Genomic DNA, 21,740 nt, shown 5'->3' with positions numbered 1-21,740 from the left:
GCTCTCTTCTCCATGGCATCTCATCTCAAAGCTCTCTCTTCTCCATATCTTCTCGAAGCTCTCTCTTCTCCATAGCATCTCGAGCTCGGCCAAACCCATCACTTCCTTTTCTCGTTCAGGTAACTGTCTCTGTTCTAAAAAATATATATATATTCTCTGTTCTAAAGCATTTTGGTTTCAAGCATCGTTGATGAATGTTGTGTTGTGTGTTTTTTTTCAGCACTTGCGGCAAATAAGTGTGTTCTGTGTTCAGCCTCTTGTCTCAAGCTTCTCTCAAGCTCTCTGAAGCTTCTTCGTCTCTCACTCTATCTCTCTATCGTAAGGTTCGTCACTGTAGCTATCCTCCTCGTATAGAATCTGAAGTTGTGTGTTTGCTTTATATATGGCTTTTTACTTCTCTAGTCTTCTTGTGTTTCTGCCTATTATTTATGACTCGGACAAGCAAAGTTTCCTCAGAGTTAAACAAACTGAAAAGCTTACTTCTTGAGCTATGTCCGTTTGTGTTTGTACGTTGAGAAAAATATAATAATAATGTGGCTACTGATTAGTTGAGGAAAATATAAACAAGTGTTGGTATTGATGCTTAGAGTTGGTCTGTATTAAGTTTGAACTGTTTTAAAATGATTTCTTGTGTCTTTTGATGAAACTGTGTAGAGCTTGATGAATGTGTTGTGTGTTGGCTTTGTCTTAGGCTTCTCCATAGCATCTCAGGCTGTGTCTGTGTGTCTCAAGATCTCCCAAGCTTCGTCTGTCTCTTCGTCTGTGTCTGTGTGTTTCAAGCCTATTACTGAGAGATTGAGTCATAGAACAGATCGAGAAGCAGGATGGCGAAATGTTCAACAATTTATGTATGAATCTGATCAGCAATGTTATGACATTCTTCGAATGAACCAAAAGACTTTTGAAGCTTTGTGCAAGATGCTAGCTGAGCGATATGGATTGAAAAAGACTCATCATGTCTACCTTGAGGAATCTGTTGCGATGTTTCTTGAGACTGTTGGTCAAGATAAGACTAAGCGTGATATTGCTGCAAGGTATCAAAGATCAGTGGATACGGTCCAACGGAAGCTTGATGATGTTTTGAGTGTTCTTCTCAAGTTTGCGGAGGATACACTAAGACCACAAGAAGGCGAGTTTGGAAGAGTAAGTCTTGTTTTGAGGAATGATGATCGGTATTGGCCTCATTCAGAGATTGTATCGGAGCACTCGATGGAACTCATGTGCCGGTTCGCCCTCCAAGTCAAAATGCAGAATCATATAAAGGTAGAAAGCAAGATCCTACAATGAATGTTCTTGCTATATGTAACTTCGACATGAAGTTCATATACGCATATCTCGGTGTACTTGGTAGAGCACATGATACAAAGGTTTTGACTCATTGTTCGAGGAATGAGGCTTCTTTCCCACATCCTCCTCCTGGAAAGTATTATCTAGTTGACTCGGGATATCCGACCAGGACGGGGTATCTTGGTCCGCATCGTAGTATGCGATTTCATCTTGGTCAGTTTGCTAGAGGAGGACCACCTGTTAGTGCACGAGAGTTGTTCAACCCAAAGCATTCAGGAATGCGATCGGTGATTGAAAGGACATTTGGAGTATGGAAAGCAAAATGGAGGATTTTGGATCGTAAGCATCCAAAGTATGATCTGGCCAAGTGGATTAAGCTCGTGACAGCGACGATGGCGCTGCACAACTTCATACGTGATTCACATCAGGAAGATCATGATTTTGTACAATGGCAAAGTGATGATGATGGAGAAGCAGAAGGAGAAGAAGTTGATAGTGACGGTGATGAAGAAGAAGATGATGATGATGGTGGTGGTGGTGGACATACTGTATATGAGCCGACCGGTGATAGAGCGATGGAAGCTTTGCGTAAGAACACACAGATGAATATGGTAGAGGTCGTTTACCGTATTAAATGTTTACGTTAGTGACTTAGTTTTTCTTTGCTTATAGCTTTGATTATCATTTCGTGATATTGAAATATTTGTTTTATTTATTTAAGACTATGTATTGTTTAGCTTTTGTTTTGTGATAAATATTTTGATATATTATTTTTTCTTTAATTTAGCTTATAATTTATGATAAAAATGTTGTTAAATTTGTATATTTGACTAAAAATTTATTATCAATTAAATATAATATTTTGATGCATGTAAATATATTTAAACTACATTTCTTTATTTAAAATATAATTTTACAAATTCAAACTACATTTTATTTATTTAAAATACAATTTTACAAATTCATAAAATTAAAATATAAACTAAATCAAATAGCCGCAGCGTCTGCCAAACGAACATCACTAAATCAATTTCCTACGTCTGCGTCCAGCGTCTGCGTCCAGCGTCTGCATCAATGTCATGCGTCTTCGAAACGAACAACAAGCTGCGTCTGCGTCTGAGTCTGCATCTGCTTCTGAAAAACGAACAACACCAAAACAAACAGACGCAGACGCAGATGCAGACGCAGACGCAGACGCAGATGCAGACGCAGACGCATAAAGCTGCGGCAATCAAACAAACAGCTTCGATGTCACGGTTTTTGATTTGTTGCGTCTTCCAAACTATACATTATTTTCACTTTAATACCAAAGGAACATGAGAAAGCATGGTTAAACAAGCAAGTGCGTAACAGGATGATCTCCTCGACTATATTAACAGGAGGAATAGTGTTTAAAGGTGCTCTGCAAGTTTAGTTCGCATCAAGATGAGGCCAACAAAAGTCACTTGGGTTCTTTTTTAATTTTAATGCTTTGATAATTCAAAGTTCCATAGCAAACAAGCAAATCATTGTAAGAAAATGTTCTCGATTTGTATTAGTTTAACACTTTCAGAAAAAGAAAAAAAAACAAATATTAAAAAGATCTAAAAAAAATGCCAGAGGACTAAAGAATTTAAAAAATTTGATTTAAAAAATCTAAATTGCTAAAACTGATTGTTACTTCGATTAATCCCATGTCATATGTCAACCAAAAGTTACTTGTGAGGTAAAGATAATCAAACATAAACCTTATGACGACATAGTTAGTAACCTTAGTATAATAGTTTTTAAAGCATGAACAAGATTATAATCTAAGGCCACTATATTTCATGTTGTTCAATGTGATAGAACCTTATTTATCTGCTGAAAAAATCAAAAGAGGGTTAGTTTTTGAGTGCTAAAGTTGTTTATGCCTTGGGTAGGAAACATTAACTTACTTGTAAAAACATGTAGAAAATTACAACACGTATAAAGTCATGAATTTGCTCCATCAAACAAGTAATAAAAGGAGAATATGAACCTCAGGAAGGACGTTCACGTCAGCTTGGAAAATCGTCCAATCAGAGAGTTTGGTTTTGCCATGCCACTGTCCCTTTTGACTAAAGAAGAGTGAAACCGGGTCTTCGCGTGGGCTTTCAAATTACGTTTATGTTGTGTTAAGATGACGAGACCCAATCTCTCTTTCGAACAAAACCCCCCTAACAACCTATCTTTTCTTTCGGTGGTTGTCTTTTCGGTTCACCTATATTCCTCGGCTCTTCGTAACGCTTTTCTTCGATATCATCACGATTCTACATTAACTATCTCATTGAAGCTCTCCCACGACGTTGAATTTTACTACCCCTTTCCTAACTTCCATTGCGAAACCCTAATTTGTTCTGTTCCACTATAAATAGAGATGCTGCAGCAAACTCAGAATCTCCCAACTTCACATTATTCGACTCTTCTGCATCCTCACAAAGACAACCTGCAACAATGGTTCCATCCCATATTTTTATTACTGATGTGGATCTCGTTCGTTGTTCTCAGGCAGTAGTAACACGTCTTCTGCGGTTCTGTGTAGCTTGAATGTGAAGCAAAGGAGGAGGAGCTTATGGGAATTGACATGCTTCTGCTTAATGAGAAGGGTAGGCTCATATTTTCTCCTTGATTATGCTTTATATTTTCCTATTCTTCCATATATACTTAAAGGCGTTTCATGTTTTCACTCTTTAAAATCCAGTCTCCTGCAAGCTTCTATCAACTTGCATCAGCTTAACACTTTTAAACACCTTCTGAAAGAAGGCATCACTTAAGAGAACAGTGGTTTTGATGTTACACGAGTAACACCCACTTCAAGCTATCAGAATCCCCTTGGTCGTTCGCTTGAAAAATCTAACGAAGTTTGTTGAAATCACAACTCCTCCTACTGCAATACCTCTTGAGCTCTTTTTGGTTCCATGACTACGGACATCTCATTGTGTTACCAAATACTACCCTCAGTTGCCAGGTCAATTAGTTTACTTTCATTAACTCAAAAAGTTTGAGATTTAGCATACAACGTTTAACGAACTCAACCACTTGCTTCGTAGGCGCCTTAAGGTTTGTTGGTGTGATCAAGTCTACCTTTAGTGACCATGAGCAGAGTGCTCAATGCATTATGGTTGACCTCCAGGGTGACAGGTACGAACCCTATTTCCTTTACACTGTTTTTTTCTTTCTATTCCATCCATTTGTTTTAAATCTGCATCTACACTTCAATACAGCTCGACAATTGTGCGTCTAAGTTTTTTTTACGCACAATCCAACCAACTTCACCAAACATTGATCACCATATTTGTTCTTACCCATCGGTTACATGTTCAACTTTTAGGTATCGTGTGGAAATGACATCACAGATGTCATAGAGTTGTTTGTGTTTGATGCAGAAATGTCTAAGTTGACTAATGTGCATGCAGCGGAAGTGGGTGACATGATGGTATGTCTCCAGATACCCTCATTTTTTTAAAAAAAAGTAGGTGTACATAGTATTTGTTATTCAGCAGGGTGCAGGTGGCCTGATATCTTGCATATTTCCATTGTGTTATCCATTCACCTATGTGCATTTTGATCATATAGACTAGGATTTAGCCATGTTTAGGTTGCATTTTGCATGCATGAGTCTTTATTAGGTATTGGAGCACCACATGGAGTTCTTGGAGACATTTGGGTGCGTTTGGAGCTCAAAAGAGGTGATAAAGGTGATCATTGGACGAGCAGTGCATGAGAGCGACCCTACCGGAGCGATACAATGAACTTGCTGTGCCCTACCTCTCAGAGCGACCTTACCAGAGCGACAACACGAGGTTGCTCGCCATTTTCGCTTTGGAGCGACCTCCTAGAGCGACAAGGCGAAGTCGCTCCAACTCCAGAGCGACCTCACCACAGCGACACCCAGAGGTCGCTCGGGTTGTGTCTATTTGAGAGCGACGAACAAGCCAGGAACGACGTCCCACAGCGACTACCTGAGGTCGCTCCCAGCACCCGGAGCGACCTCCCGGAGTGACGTGCGTGACGTGCCGAGGTCGCTGTGCGTCGTCTATTTGGTCGAACTTATGATTTATCAAGGGCTTTTTGGTCATTCTGTTGGGCACGTTTTACACTTTCTAAACCTATGTTAAAGAACCTTTTGTAAGCCATTGCAGGCGAATTATCTTTTGATCTTAAGAAAACCACAAAAAAACCTCTTGGAAAGTTCATCTCTTTGATTCAGTTGATCATTTTTGTTATTGCAATCATGTTGTTTTCATATCGATTCTCTGTATTTTTTTACATGATTAATCTGAAATCAAATATGGATTTAAGAGGAATCATGGAGATTAGTGAGTAATCACCTTTTGAATTCATGGGTTAGGGAGATTAAGGGTGATTAGGTTAGATCTAGGATGTTTTAGTGTAGATCATTCTTAGTCCTTGCTAGTAGAGTATTCATAATGCATATTCTGAGTTGGCCTCTCAAAAGTTGATCTTTAGGCATTTTCCACCCAAAAGGTGTTTAATGAAATGTCTGAGACAACTCTTCTAAGCTTTTAGCATACTTTGCCAAAGACGTTTGTTGTTAGAGGTGCTAATATAGCCATTAGACTTGTTATTAATGATTGCTTTCATATTATTCAACCAAAGACATTTGATGTTTGAAAAGTGTTAGTAAATGAACATTCATCTAGACATAGAGCTTGTTTAGAACTGTGTCTAAGCTTAAGGTTGATAGTTTGATTGATCGTTTGCCATCCTTAGATCGAAACTTGATCACCCAAAGTCTAATCCCTATGCCCATGAGTTCTCTTTTCCGTTAGTCAAGAAAGTTACTTCATTTATCGCTTTTATTATTCTGCAACTGCATTAGCATTAATCATTAGTTTAGAAATCCTTTAAATCACCGGTTGAACTTAGATTAAGTGAGTACTTGCATTCTCAGTGCTTTGAAATCCCTTAGAATTGGTTCGACAATCTTTTATACTACATCATTTGTCTTAGGAGCCTTGAAAACTCTTAATATCAAATTGGCACCGTTGCCAAATTCTGAGTAGATTTGAACATTGAGATTTAGTCACTTGCTTGAGACTAAGTCATTTTTATTTTCTTCTTTTATTACTGATTCTCCTTCTTCACCTCCCTTTAACTTTCAGGTGTATGAACTTGAGGAGCAGGGGTCCTTCAAACCTAGTTCCCAGAGTTACAGACATCAGAGCTTTAGAGAGAGAGTGTGCTAGAAAGAGAAGAGAAGAAGAGCAACAGCCTCACTTGCAGAGATTGGATATTGATATTGGAGACCAACCTCAAGATGATGCGAACGCTAATGGAGCCAACAACGTTCTACAACACCCACAACGAGCAGCTCGACCCATTGGCACTTATGACCGCCCCAACATTCATGGTCATAGACTGGGAATCCGAGCACCGGCTGTGGCAGCTAACAACTTTGAGATCAAATCAGGACTCCTCAACGTCATCGAGAACAACAAGTATCATGGCTTGGCTCTAGAGGACCCATTTGATTACTTGGACAGGTTCGACAGCTACTGTGAGTTGTCAAAAACCAATGGTGTGTCCGAGGGCCTTAAAGCTCAAGCTATTCCCTTTCTCTTTGGGGGATAAGGCACGTCAGTGGGAGAAGTCTCTACCCAGCGACTCTATCACCACCTGGGATGACTGCAAGAAAGCATTTTTGGAGAAGTTCTTCTCTACTTCAAGAACTGCTAAGCTTAGAAATGAGATTTCCAGCTTTCAACAGAAGAACTTGGAAGGATTCAGTGAAGCCTTGGAGAGATTCAAGAGCTACCAAGCTCAATGCCCACACCATGGTTTCTCTGAGGAAAGCTTGCTAAGCACATTCTACATGGGTGCTCTTCCTAAGTACAGAGCCAGATTGCTAGCAATGGGTTCTTCTTGGGAAGAACTGAGGCAGATGCAGAAGAGCTGGTTGACAACATGGTAAAGAGTGACGCAGTCTACAGTGGAGACCACGACAGAGGCAGTAGAACAGATGACAAGCAGACGAGGAAGGAGTTAAAAGCTCTACAAGATAAGATAGACATACTCATTGCTGATAAATCCACCCAAGAGCAGCTGAACTTTGTTGGTAACCCAAACCAAGAGACACCACCTGTTGTCCATGAGGTTGAGGGTTTGGAAGGTTAAGAAGAGCTGTGTTTCATTAACAACAATGGTAGCTGGTACAAAAAAGAGCCAAACTTTCAGTACAACAACTACCAACAGAAATTATATTCCAACAACTAACAGAGTAGTTATCAGCCTAGGAACAACCAGCAAGGCAGCTATCAGCCTCAGCAAAACCCTCCTCATGGTTTCAACAACAAAGTACACCATTCATCACAACAACAAGCTAATCCTTCTACCTTTACTTCTCAAGGAAGCAGCACTGATGCCTTACTGAAACAAATATTGGAGTCTCAGACTAGAAGTGAGAGTCATTTTGGTTATGAGTTGAAGAACCTTCACTCAAAGATTGATGGGACCTACAATGACCTCAACAACAAGTTCAAAGCTTTGGAGAACCAGTTTGCTGCCATGAACACTCACCAAAATCGCCAACAAGGTTCTTTACCTGGAAAATCTGAGCAAAACCCCAAAGAGACCATGAAAGCTATCACCCTCAGGAGTGGTAAGGAGTTACCTCATAGAGCTCTCACCAAGGATGCTGAGAAACAAGGTGAGGGGGTGACCATCAACATAGATGACGAAGTGGTGATTGTTGATGAGAAGATCAATGATGAGATTTTGGAGAAGATTGTGGAAGCCAAAGGTAAAGGAAAGGTTGGGGAAGAGAAGAGAACAGTGAAAGATGGTGAAGTTGTTGTTCCAGCAAGTGAGAATTCTTTTGTTCCTCCTCTCTATGAACCCAAACTTCCATTCCCTGGTAAATTCAGGAGCCAGCTGCTAGAGAAGTACAAAGCTCTATTTGAGAAGCATATGAGTGAAGTTCAAGTCACAATGTCCGTTATTGATGCTTTCATGCTGATTCCTCAATATAGCAAGTTCCTGAAAGATGTTGTAGCTGCAAAGAAGAAAGAGATGGAGGGCATGATGATTCTCACTCATGAGTGCAGTGCCATCATCCAGAGACTTGTTGTTCCAAAGAAGCTTGAAGATCCAGGATGCTTCACATTACCTTATGCTCTTGGACCTATGGTATTTGAGAGATGTCTCTGCGATTTGGGAGCTAGTGTCAGCTTGATGCCTTTATCTGTTGCTAAGAATCTTGGTTTCACTCAGTATAAGAAGTGCAGACTTTCTCTGGTATTGGCTGATCGTTCAGTGAAGTACCCTGTGGGTATCTTGGAGGACCTCCCCGTGATGGTTGGAAACTATGAGATCCCTACAGACTTTGTGGTGCTCGAGATGGGTGAGGAAGCTCAAGATCCCTTAATCCTTGGAAGGCCTTTCTTAGCTACAACAGGAGCTATTGTTAATGTGAAAGCGGGCAAGATTGATCTCCACTTGGGTAAAGGGCACATTCTCAACTTTGACATCAAGGAGGTAATGAAGAAACCTACGGTTCAAGGGCAAGTCTTCTACATTGAAGAGGTGGACGCTCTTGCTGATGAGCTTCTTGAAGAGCTGTCACTAGAAGACCCTCTACAGCATGCTTTGACGATAGAGAGAGAGGTTGAAGTGATTGAGAACCTGGAGAGTACTGCCTATGGGATGATGCTGGATTCACACAAAGGGTTTGTTAGTAAGGATCAGTATGAGGAGCTGCCTAAAGTAGTTCATCAAGAAGCCTCAGTCACTCAACAAGAGGACACCCATCAAGATGACTGGAGCGAGCTTATGGCGCCTAAAGTGGAGTTTAAACCTCTCCCCATGGTGTAAGGTATGCATTCCTTGGTCCTAATGAAACTTATTCTGTCATTGTGAGTAGTGAACTTACTGAAACTGAGCTATCTGAACTTTTGAAAACACTTAACAGATTTAGAAAGGCAATAGATTACTCACTTGATGACATTAAAGGAATAGCACCCTCTTTGTGCATGCATAGGATACATCTTGAGGATGAATCAATGACTTCTATCGAGCATCAAAGAAGGTTAAATCCTAACCTGAAGGATGTTGTAAAGAAAGAGATTCTTAAACTCTTAGATGCTGGTGTTATTTACCCTATCTCAGATTCTAAATGGGTATATCATGTGCATGTTGTACCAAAGAAGGGTGGTATCACTGTAATTAGAAATGACAAGGATGAATTGATACTAACAAGAACCATCACATGTCATAGAATGTGCATTGATTACCGAAAACTAAACTCTGCATCTAGAAATGATCATTTCCCATTACCATTTATTGATCAGATGCTTGAGAGACTTGCAAATCACCCATTTTATTGCTTTCTTGATGGATATTCAGGGTTTTTTCAAATCCTCATACATCACAATGATCAAGAGAAAACGACATTCACATGTCCTTATGGTACCTTCGCATATCGAAGGATGCCATTTGGTCTATGTAATGCTCCAGCCACCTTTCAAAGGTGCATGATGTCAATCTTCTCTGATCTAATTGAGGATGTTGTGGAGGTGTTCATGGATGATTTATCTGTCTAGGGATCTTCGTTTTCTGCTTGTTTGTCAAATTTGTGCAGGGTCCTACAGAGATGTGAAGACACCAACCTTGTGCTGAATTGGGAGAAGTGGCACTTCATGGTTAAGGAAGGTATTGTGCTGGGACACAAGATTTCAGAAAAGGGGATTGAGGTGGATAAGGCTAAGATCGATGTTATGGTTGGTTTGCCTCCACCAAGGACAGTGAAAGACATCAGAAGTTTTCTTGGTCATGCTGGGTTCTACAGAAGGTTCATCAAGGACTTCTCCATGATCACTAGACCATTGACTAGGCTGCTGTGTAAAGAAGTCACTTTCAGGTTTGATGTGGAATGTCTAAAAGCCTTCAAGAAGCTGAAATGTGAACTCATCAGTGCTCCAATTGTCCAGCCACCCGATTGGGATCTTCCCTTTGAGATCATGTGTGATGCTAGTGACTATGCTGTGGGAGCTGTTTTGGGACAGAAGAAAGATGGCAAGACCCATGTGATCTACTATGCGAGCCAAACCCTGAATGATGCTCAGATGAGGATTGCCACTTATTTTCAGCGGGATGTATGGGAAGAACTACGTCTACCACTACTACTTGAAAGGCAAGCCTGTTGAGGTGGTTCTTCCAAACAAGAACCTGACGAGCTTAGAGAGACCTGGAGCTATCAGCTTCAACATTTCCCAGGAAGACTTTCTTAGAGAGCACGGGTCTCTCGATCCCATTGCTGCACCAAGAAAAAGGAGTGCTCCAACGAGACATGATGAACCTACTGCAGAGGCATCTGAACTCGTCTATGGACCTCCGCGCTACTACTTCCAGCCATATGCTAGAGTTCTTCCTCCTGGTGCGCTTCGTGATGCTCATGAACATATTGGTCGACTTCAGCGATGAAACAAAGCACAAGACAGGACGATAGAAAAGCTGAAAGACAAGTGTAAGGTGCTTAGCAAGACTGTGAAGAGTCAAGCAAAGACTTCAGCCAAGTTCATGAAGAAAGTAGATGATTTCTTGACCAGGGGAGGAATAGCTGGATGTAGCTCTGCAGACTTCGCCTTCGCGAACACATCAGTCTCCCAGCCTCCACCTCAGCCTGCGGATCTTGGTTTCCCCCTCACTGCTAGACAGCTCCAGCGCAAGTGGAGGAACCCATCCATTGAACCCTCCGCCTCAGGAAACAAGTCCCTATCCCTAGCCTCTTTTGATAATGAGGTCGAGATTGACGAGGTTCAGAGCCACCCATGGTTTGGAGGCTACAGCTCAGCAACAGGTGGTTACTACACCACATTCCCACCTGACGACGACGATGCTGGGGCATCTACCCCTACTCACTATCCGTAGAAGGTATTTCACTACTTTCCCTTGTATATACCATTTCATTTTTTGCATATTAATTTTCTTTTAGGTATCTCTCTCTACTTGACAATACAGAGACTGTGTAACTTAAGTCTGGGGGAGGTACCAAGTATTTGATCATGTTTTCTTTGATGATTTGAGTCTCATGCATTGCATTGTGCATACATATATGCATAGAAAAAACCAAAAAAATTGAAAATTTTGAAAAACACAAAAAGAAACATGTAGTTGCATCACTTGCACTTTTAAGATTGAGTCTAGAGCATATAGGTTACATTCACTTGCATTGGGAACAATGATTTAAAATGCCTTGCGAAGAACTCTTGTCTAGAACTCAAAATGACACCCTAGTTAAACATATCAAGTAGCTTAAGCATCTCTTGAAAGCCTTGCACGCTTCGAGCCTTGAAAACTCTTCTTGAAACTTGCTTGCTTGCTTGATGTTAGCATTGTCCTTAAGATCAGCTCCAATTTGAACTTGGCTAGAATGAACTTAATCTCTCTTGCATATGGGCATTTGCATACTTGATCATGGATCTCATACACATTTGGGTTATCTTATTCCTTTATACCTATCTTTGTTAACCCAAATAGCACTCCTTACCCTAAAACCTTAATCATTCTTTGAGACCAAACATTGAATTGCATGAGTGAGGCCTCTTTTGATAGCATGTCATGTGCAAAATCTTGAGAGTATTAGAGGCGACATAGGTTTATTCTCATCTCTTGCCACTACAAGAAAACATCGTAATTCTGACGGACATTCTGACGGAAAATAAGATCCTCGAAATATTCCGACGAATTTCCGAGGAAATTCCGAGAAAAACCAAAATTTGGGTTTCCTCGGAATATACCGATGAAATACCGAGGAAGTCATATTCCTCGGAAAACACCGACGAATATCCGAGGATACATTATAGCCGTTAGAGAGCCGTTGGGGATTTTAAAAATTCCGAGGAAATTCCGAGGAAAGAGCCGTTGCCGTCGGTATTCCGTCGGAATTTTCTCGGTACTGTCGGCAGCATTTAATCTATAAATACCCGCACCCCCAACCTCTTCATTCACTCCATTTCTTCATCCTCTCACATACTATATTTACACAAGAATTTGATTAAAAAAAGCATGTCTTCTTCAAATTATTATCGTTGTTGGATCGATCGACCTCATTTGGATCCGAACACAAAATTATTATCGAGGTATAACCGAATTCGTGGGGTTAGTTCAACGACAACCGGAAGCAGAAACGGGTATGTTAAGATGTCCTTGCTCTAATTGTAAAAATAGAAAGATTATTAAAGAGTGGGATGTTTGGACTCATCTATATTTGAATGGGTTTACACGAAGTTACAAAATTTGGTATCATCATAGAGAAACTGATTATGAATATGGTAGTACTAGCGAACCTCAGCATGCGGTTAGGTTAGAAGAACCAATTAGAATGGATGTAGATTATGGTGTAGGTACTGAGCAGATGGTAAATGATCATTTTAGAGGGGAAGATTTACCCAATGCAGAAGCTATGAGATTTTATGATATGTTGGATGATGGAAAGCAACCCTTGTACGAAGGTTGCAGAGATGGTCATTCAGCTTTTTCATCTGCAACAAGACTGATGGGCATTAAAACAGATTATAATTTGGCTGATGACTGTGTGGATGCGATTGCTGATTTTGTAAAAGGTATTCTACCTGAGGATAATGTAGCCCCTGGTTCATACTACGAGGTTCAGAAACTAGTAGCTGGTCTTGGTTTATCGTATCAGGTAATAGATGTATGCAGCGATAACTGCATGATTTATTGGAGGGCGGATGAAGAGCGGGTTACATGCAAATTTTGTGGAAATGCTCGTTATAAAGATACGAGTGGAAGAGTTCCACTGCCATTTAAAACGATGTGGTATTTGCCTTTGACGGAAATGTTGCAGAGGTTGTATCAGTCTGAACGCACAGCGCAACCAATGAGATGGCATGCAGAGCATTCAACAAATGGTGTGATTAGACATCCTTCAGATGCAAAAGCGTGGAAGCATTTCCAATCAAAATATCCCTACTTTGCGTATGAGAGAAGAAATGTCTACCTTGGATTATGTAGTGATGGTTTCAGCCCGTTTGGCAAGAGTGGAAGACAGTATTCTCTATGGCCAGTCATTCTTACACCAAACAACTTACCGCCAAACTTGTGCTTGCGACGAGAGTTTTTGTTTCTCTCCATTCTCGTTCCCGGACCAGAGCATCCTAAGAGATCACTTGATGTGTTTCTTCAGCCACTAATATATGAGTTGCAACAACTATGGGCTCAAGGTGCTGAAACATACGATGTTTCATGTAAAGAAAACTTTCAAATGCAGGAAGTACTTATGTGGACAATAAGTGATTTTCCAGCATATGGTATGTTATCTGGATGGACAACACATGGAAGGCTATCATGTCCATATTATCAAAATAACACTGATGCTTTCCAACTAAAACACGGAAGGAAAACGTGTTGGTTTGACTGTCACAGGAGATTCCTACCACCTGATCATCCATATCGTAGGAGTAGGAATTTGTTTACGAAGAACAAGAGGGTGTTTGACAGTCCACCTCCAGAAATTTGTGGGGCAGATTTGTCGACACAACTAAGAGATTTTGGTGCAGAAAGGACACAAGACCAAGGTGGACATGTGCATTATCCGGTAGATGTTGTTGGAAAACTACAAAACTGGCACAAAAAGAGTATTTTCTGGGATCTGCCATATTGGAAGGATCATCTGCTGAAGCATAATTTAGATGTCATGCATATTGAGAATAACTTTTTTGACAATCTCATGAACACGATCCTTAACGTTCAAGGTAAAACAAAGGATAATTTGAAGTAAAGACTGGATTTAGTCGATATATGTGCTCGTTCAGAACTTCATGTTGATGAGAATGGTAGGGCTCCTTTTCCCATATACCGACTTGATGCAGAGGGAAAAAATGCGTTCTTTGATTGGATTTCAAACGATGTGGAATTTTCAGACGGTTACGCATCTAATTTGTGTAACTGTTTCGACAGAAAGAAAGGAAAGTTTATTGGCTTGAAGAGTCACGATTGCCATGTAATGATGCAGCGCCTCCTTCCGTTTACCTTCAAGGAACTATTACCACGGAATGTTCATGAAGCAATTGCAGGTATTAGTGCTTTCTTCCGCGATTTATGCACGAGATCAGTGACTCTTGAAGGTATTGAAAATTTTAAGACTAACATAGCCGTGATTTAGTGCAACCTTGAGAAGATATTTCCTCTATCATTTTTTTGATGTTATGGAGCATCTTGTTATTCACCTGGCAAGAGAATTGGAACTTGGTGGTCCTGTGCAGTATAGATGGATGTATTTGAATGAGCGGTATATGTACCATTTGAAGAAGATGTGAAAAATTATAGTAAGGTGGAAGGTTCTATAATCGCACAGATGATAAATTCAGAAACTTTAAACTTTGTAGAGTTCTACTTTCCAGCAGAAGTGCAGCCAAAAACAGAAGACCTGCTCGGCATGATGATAGAGGCGAACGGGCAACATATCATGTTACGGTTCCAGACATCTTCACAGATGTTGGACGACTTAGCGGAAAACCAAAGAACCGTCGACTTACTGAGCAGGAGCGTAGTCATTTGCAAACATATTTTATCACCAACTGCGAAGATGTTCTTCAATATGAGAGGTAAATAAATTAGCTTACAAATTTTTATTTTAACAAGTTGAAATTTAAATCTTAATTAATTATATTATTGTCAACATATGTACAGGATTTTCATGGCAGAAAAGCGGTTCGAATATAGATACGCCACAGAGGAGGAACTTGAAGAACTGAAGCAGAGAGAATTTTTTGGATGGATGCTTACTTATGTGAGTGCTTTAAACAAATTAAAATATTATTTATCACATATTTATACTAATTCACATATATTGATATTAGATATATATGTGCTATTAATAGGTGTCTGCTGGTATGACCAGAGGTGAAACATTTGACGATTGGATACGCGAGATGGTGCATGGAGCAGAGTATGTTGTGAAGTCATATCCGAGATTTTGTACTCGAGGATATGCATTCACAACTCAAAAGAGAAGACGTTCGAGTACGACTTATGATGTTGGCGTTTGTTCTGCATCTGGAGATGATGTATACTACGAAAACATACGGGAGATTATGGAAATCAAGTATCCGGGCATGGTTGGATTGCGCTGTATTGTTTTATATTATGATTGGTACGACAACACTCCAGATCGAGGTGTGAGAACAGATGCATTTGGTGTTACATCAGTACATTCGAGGCGAAAGTTACAATATTATGATTCTTTCATTCTTGCTTCTCAGGCCGATCAGGTAATTAAATATACATATATCAATTATTCATAATGATTCATCATCATGTGTATTAATAACACTTATTTACAAATTAAATAATTTTTTAAATGTTAAAGGTTTGTTATATCAAGTACCCCCGGGTTAGGAACAGAGATGATCCATGGGTCACTGTTACATCACTCAACCCGAGAGGCCAAGTTCAGGGAAGTTCTGAGCTGGAAGACCCACTACAACCAAGAACATCCGGTAACATAAGTGCATCAGAAGATTTAGTTGCAGTTGGCCTTGTAGTCGATTTAATCGACTTTGGAGAGGAAGCCGTCGTTCACGTACAGGATGAACTAGAGATTGGAGAGTTTCACCAAGATCCAGATTCAGATTCATCTGGTGATGATGACTCGGAAACAGAGTAGCATCGCCTTTTTTTTAATATAAGAATACCGAGGAAATTCCGAGGGATAATAGGATTTAGGGATTTCCTCAGAATAGTCCGAGACTTTTCCGACGATTTAGGGCTTTTCTTTTAGGGTTTCTGTTTCTTCGGAAAAGCCTCGGAATATTCTGAGGAAATTCCGAGGAAATCCAAGTGTTCCTCGGAATTTCCTCGGAATATTCCGAGGCTTTTCCGAGGAAATAGGGTTTTTAAACCGAAAACAACGTTTTGCGGTTTGAATAACACTTATATAACCCTTATTAAGTGTGTTAGACTGATTATGAAGTCAAAAATTTGTTCCTTACCCTATAATAAACACTTTTCCGATTGTATGAACGAAATCCCCACAACATAAGAGAAACACTTATACACTTTAATGAACGGTAAAGGGGATACTTACAATTCGTTTTGAAATTTTGTTATTTCATAGTTTGTGATCATCTATACAAAGATTCCTCAATGGTATGCATTGCATTTGTATAAGAAATGATATAGGGCAAAACAAATTGATGTTTTGAAACCCCAAACTTGTGTTCCTCGGAATTTTCTCGGAATAGTCCGAAGAAATTCCGAGGAACAATATAAACCAATAGAAATACATGCATAGGATATTCTTTTTCCTCGAATTAATGAACATACCGAGGAAATTCCGACGGATATCTAAGTGTCCGTCAGAATTTCATCGGAATATTTTCATTTAACCGGGAAAACCAGCCGCCAAATATTTCGCGAAAATTGAAATTGAAAATACCGAGGAAATTCCGACGGATAGTTTCCGTCGGACCCTAGGTTTTATAAAGACGAAACACTTCTTCTTCTCCATTTCTCTCTTCTTCCGGCGATCTCCACCTTCTCTCATTACGATCTCTCCGGCGAATCCTCTCTAAACCTACACAAATCATGTAAGGACTCTATTCCACTCTCTTAGGTTCTATTTGTTAGGTTTTTATGTAGATTTGATGATTTTAGAAGTTTTTTGATAGATTTTTGTTAGGGTGATTAGTTAGGATTGTGATTTGGTTCTGTAATAGGTTTAGAATTGTGATTTGGTTGGATAATTTGTTGTGTTGAATTGATTTAGAACTTTTTTATAAATTTTTTATTATTTTTGTATTTATAAAATCGATTTTTGTATATAAATTCGATTTTTGGATTTTACAAAACGTTTTTTGTATATAAATTCGATTTTTTGGATTTTACAAAACGGTTTTTGTATATAAATTTTATTTTTGGATTTATAAAAGATGATTTCATATTTGTAAAAATATTTATATTTATTAAAACTAATTTTGTATTTATAAAACATTTGTTTTATTTATAAACACTATTTTATTATTTTTATATTTATAAAAACTATTTTTAAATATGTTTTTCAATTAATATTTATTAAAACTATTTTTAAATATGTTTTTTTAATTTATATATTTATTATAACTAATTTTAAATATTTTTTTAATTAATATTTATTAATATTATTTTTAAATATGTTTTTTTTAATTTATAGGTCTACTGGTGATCAGACCCGGTCTCGATCTCGTCGTGCCTCACCACGAGGTCGTAGTGGTACGGGGAGACACTCTCAGGGTTCGTCCAGCCACTCTCGGGGGTCGAGCAGCCACTGTCAGGATTCTTCATTTCCCGCTCCGGTTTTTGCTCCCGCTGCTGCACCCCCTCCCGTTGCTGCACCCCTCCCACTGCTGCACCCCCTCCCGCTCCTCCAGTCGTTCCGGGGGTGATGACTGTTGCCCAGTTGGTTCAACCGCCCGGTCGTGAGCATCTTCCCTATCTCACTCCGTGTCCAAAGGGACGACGTCAAACATGGTAATTAAAAGTCTTTTTTTTTCTTTTCATTAAAATTTGATTCATTATTAATAATTTGTTTCTTATATTAGGTTCAACCGATCCGGGAACGGGATCAGCGCATGGATCAACAATATGATGTACTCGAACCTCAGCAAGGGATATCCGACTTTCACTCACTTCCCTGCCGAGGACCAGGAGATGTGGTTTCGTCAGTTTGCGGTAAGTATTCTAATTTTTTAACTTATATTTTTAATTTATAATATAAAATTTCTACAAATTGTGTTTTTTTTCAGCAAGAGTTCACCTGGAATCCCGATCACACGAACTTTATCCGTGACGCCTTCGTCCATAAAATTATGGACAACTATGGGAAGCAGATCTACGAGTGGAAGCAGAAGTGGCTCATCAACTAGGTTTTTTTTAATTTATTAAACAATTTTTTGAATTTATTAAACTTTTTTTGGATTTATTAAACTATTTTATATTTTTTTTATTAAAACGTCCCGAAGTCGATCAACAGCACGGTCTGGGAGGAATTGTGTGTGCATTGGGATAAGGACGAGACGAAAGCTACCTCCGTGACAAACTCTGCCAGCCGCAAAAGCGATCGTGGCGAGAAGGGCATGTACAAGCACAATTTGGGTGCCCAGACTATTGCCACTCTGGGGAATCGCTTGGTAAGTTCAATCTTTTTTTCTTTAATTATTTAAGTATTTTTATTTTATTTTTTATGCATTTCTTCTAATTTCTAATGTTTGTTTAACTTTTGTTTTTTTCAAGGCGGATGAAAATGATGGCGAGCCAGTTGATGATTTCGTCCTAATGAAGACGGCGCATACCAACAAGCACACCGGGGAGATTGATGATGGTGTTGTGAGGGATGTGCTCAGCCTGATCGAAACTCAGAAGGAAGACGAAGAGACCCGTCAATCTCAGCTTCAAACCGACCTGGACGCCACTTCGACGGCTTCGACCAACTTGTCCCGGATTCGAATCAACGAAATCGTTGAATCGTTATGTTCTTTATAAAAAAGTTCAATTCATCTATTTCTTTATTTTCATTTTATCATCTTTTCTATTATTTAAATTTGTTTATTTTCTATTTCAGTCGGTTCCAAAGAAGAAGGGACGTTTGGTCGGTTTGGGTCGTCGAGCCCGGTCGGTTCCTCATTCTGCACCACAGCCCTATGTTGATCCAGAAGTGCTTATGGACCAGTTGAAGGACAAAGATGACCGCATAGCTGCGTTGGAGCAAAAGATGGCGGATCAAGAGGCGGGATGGGAGGCAACGAGGAAGCAGAACGAGCAAATGATGGAGATGATGAAGAGGATGTACCCGAACGAGCAGTTTCCGTAGTTTCTTTCTTTTTTTAAAAAAAACTCTGAATGTTTTATTTTGGTATGTACAACTTTGAATATTATCTAATATGTTTTCTATTTCAATTTTAATTTTATATTTTCAAATTTCAATTAAAAAAATAAATTTTTAATTTAAAAAAAAATTATTTTTGGGAATATTCCGAGGAAGTGTATCCCTCGGGATATTCCGACGACAACTTCCTCGGAATATTCCGAGGGCATATCTCCTCGGAATATCCCGACGGATACACTTCCTCGGAATATTCCGACGGCAAAAGTTTCTCGGAATATTCCGACGGCCGAAGTTCGTCGGAATATTCTGATACCTCTTTTCTCTCGGAATGTTTCCGAGGACCGTTCCATCGGAAATATCTGAGGAGATACCGACGAACAGTCCTAGGAAATGTTTCTTCGGAATGTCCTCGGAATCTTTAATTCTCGGTATTCCCTCGGAATTTTTTGAGGAAATTCCGAGGAAATTTTACTTTCCGACGAGAAATTTTCGACGACCATTCTCGTCGGTATGTCCTCGGAATACCGTTATTCCGAGGACATACCGACGATATTTGTCGTCGGAATACCGGTGTTTTCTTGTAGTGTGCTAGAAAAATGAGTTAGCATTTGGGGATGGTGAGAAGAGTTTGTGTGTTCTAAATTTCAATATCTTGGGTTTAGGGAGTGAGAAAGATGAGAGAGATGAGCAAAAGAGTATAAATAGAAAAGAAAACTCTATGGACAAAAAAGGAAAGTATAAAGCTCTAGATTATGTAACAAAGAACCTTCCCCCCCCCCCCCCCCCCCCCATATATAAAAAAAAAAAGAGAAAAAGAATAAAAGAGAAGGTGGTGAAGGAAATGAGAGAGAGTTAGAGCATGTAAAAAATGAATTAAAGTCCCTAGTGGTTGAGTCAAAAGAAAAGGAGAGTTGTTCATTGGGTGAGTGATGTGAGAGGTTTATTTTGATTTTGAGATGATGATAAAAAGGGTAGAACTTGTGATCACTTATAACAAAAGGGGGTATAATGATGAGAATGAATCTATGTATGCATGAGTTGCTTCTAATCTTAGATAAATTTTGCATAATGATCAAGCTCCTTGTTTTGAGTGATAACCACCTTTAAATGAAAACATTTGAACGCCTCTCTTCATTCATATTAGACCATTGCTTACCTAGCCAAATGATTGAGATCAAATGCCCATTTGTGAGAATTAACTTTGTGTGTGTGTGTGTGAATCAATGTGAGAGCTGGTTGAAGTGACTTGTTACTTGATGAGTATTGCGACTTGTGTAGAGGCATTACGAAAAATGGAAAACTAATATATATTATTTTACATTACGAAAATAATCGAAATTTAAATCTTACATCTTCAGAATATTGAATTATAAACCCTTTAAAAAAAATACTTTCGAAATAGCCTATTTTGAGTATTTTCTTAAGTTGAAAGAATTAGTCAATTTTTGATAGATGCTTTTCTCAATTAATTATTCTAAGTGTTATCAAGTAAAACGACAAATTTTCAAAATTATAACTTATACACATCAAACAATCCTGCTACTAGTATGATTTGTGGTTTTCTCGATGTGAATTGAATTAATACTTTACTCTGTTAAGTTTAATAAGCTGAAATGAATCAGAAAACATCATTTTTATAAGCTAATAAGGGGAATATTTCATTTTCATATTGCCAATAAATCATCCATAATACATGTATGAATTTTCAAAGCAAGAAAAGTCGAACAAAAACAAGAGTGAGACAGAAAGAAGCCATAACCGACAATCTGTTGAAGCCAAGCAAAGCTTTAAGTTTTAAAGAGCTAATAACCATTTAATCATCAGTCCACTGCAATATTCTTGAGACTTAAAGAAGCCATCTTTGTGGCTGCTTTTGTTATTCTGCGTTGGTGCTTTGGAGAATCTATATACTCATCGGACAAGGAAACCAATTTCAAAGATTTAAGAATATATAGTTTTCCACAAAACTGAAAAATCAGAGTTCTAACCAAAAGAATAAAAAAAAAACAAATCAGTACCATGGTTGGCATTTTCTCCATATTTTCTGTTAGTAGAAGCGGCCATAGGAGAACACAGAGTGGCATCGTAGGCTCTCTTTCCTCTATTTGATTGTCTTATTCCAGTACAAGTTTCATGTGTCTCTTTTGGTTCAAAGAAAACTTAAAGCCTTTTTTTTTGTTCCATCTATTGTCTTTTCATAGTTTGCTCTTGAAGGTGAAGTTTTATGGAACATGCTACTAGATTTGTTTCTTGAGTTCGGTCTCTTTGTTATACGCCTTTGAAGTTCTGACCGCCTAATTGTCTTGTCTTGATGTTCTGCATTGTGTTGATGTCAAGCCAGAACTCTGATGTTAGGAGCTGTTTTGATCTTACTTGTTATATGTTACTATTGCAGTCAATATATTAATGTAGTTTGCAATCAGTTCTGTATGTTGTTTAAACCATTTTCTTGTGGTTTTACTTATCTAATAGTTTGTGTCTGAACTACCTAACTAAAACAAAGAGTTCTGATAAAAGTTTCTGTTTCTTTGTTATAATTTTGAAGTTTTTAAAGTTTGCTTGACTTATGTTTTGAAGGGCTTAGCCTTAGGTGCAGCTAAAACGGCGGCAT

The 21,740-nt window shown here is 38.9% G+C and overlaps 1 protein-coding gene and 1 non-coding gene across 2 annotated transcripts; one reads left to right on the top strand and one right to left on the bottom strand.

Annotated features, from left to right (window-relative positions):
* Nucleotides 1-6,985: 6,985 nt before the first annotated feature.
* Nucleotides 6,986-7,092, bottom strand: LOC125586644. The gene has a single exon (XR_007323181.1). It is a non-coding gene; the product is annotated as a small nucleolar RNA R71 (small nucleolar RNA).
* A 10,334-nt stretch (nt 7,093-17,426) lies between these two features.
* LOC125585488 lies at nt 17,427-19,090 on the top strand. The gene is made up of 3 exons (XM_048754638.1): nt 17,427-17,775; nt 17,847-17,976; nt 18,051-19,090. The coding sequence occupies exons 1-3, from the start codon at nt 17,690-17,692 to the stop codon at nt 18,168-18,170; spliced, it is 336 nt and encodes a 111-aa protein (XP_048610595.1). The 5' UTR covers nt 17,427-17,689; the 3' UTR covers nt 18,171-19,090.
* Nucleotides 19,091-21,740: the final 2,650 nt, after the last annotated feature.

The sequence above is a fragment of the Brassica napus genome, chromosome C4 (assembly GCF_020379485.1).
Source record: "Brassica napus cultivar Da-Ae chromosome C4, Da-Ae, whole genome shotgun sequence".
NCBI lineage: Eukaryota > Viridiplantae > Streptophyta > Magnoliopsida > Brassicales > Brassicaceae > Brassica > Brassica napus.
Note: the sequence above shows the minus strand (reverse complement) of the source record. Positions and strands in the feature narration are given on the sequence as shown.

Coding starts and splice junctions, on each gene's coding strand:
- LOC125585488 (XM_048754638.1), top strand. CDS start 17,690: ATGACTGTTGCCCAGTTGGTTCAACCGCCCGGTCGTGAGCATCTTCCC. Junction 17,776..17,846: donor AAGGGACGACGTCAAACATG/GTAATTAAAAGT, acceptor TTCTTATATTAG/GTTCAACCGATCCGGGAACG. Junction 17,977..18,050: donor TGTGGTTTCGTCAGTTTGCG/GTAAGTATTCTA, acceptor GTTTTTTTTCAG/CAAGAGTTCACCTGGAATCC.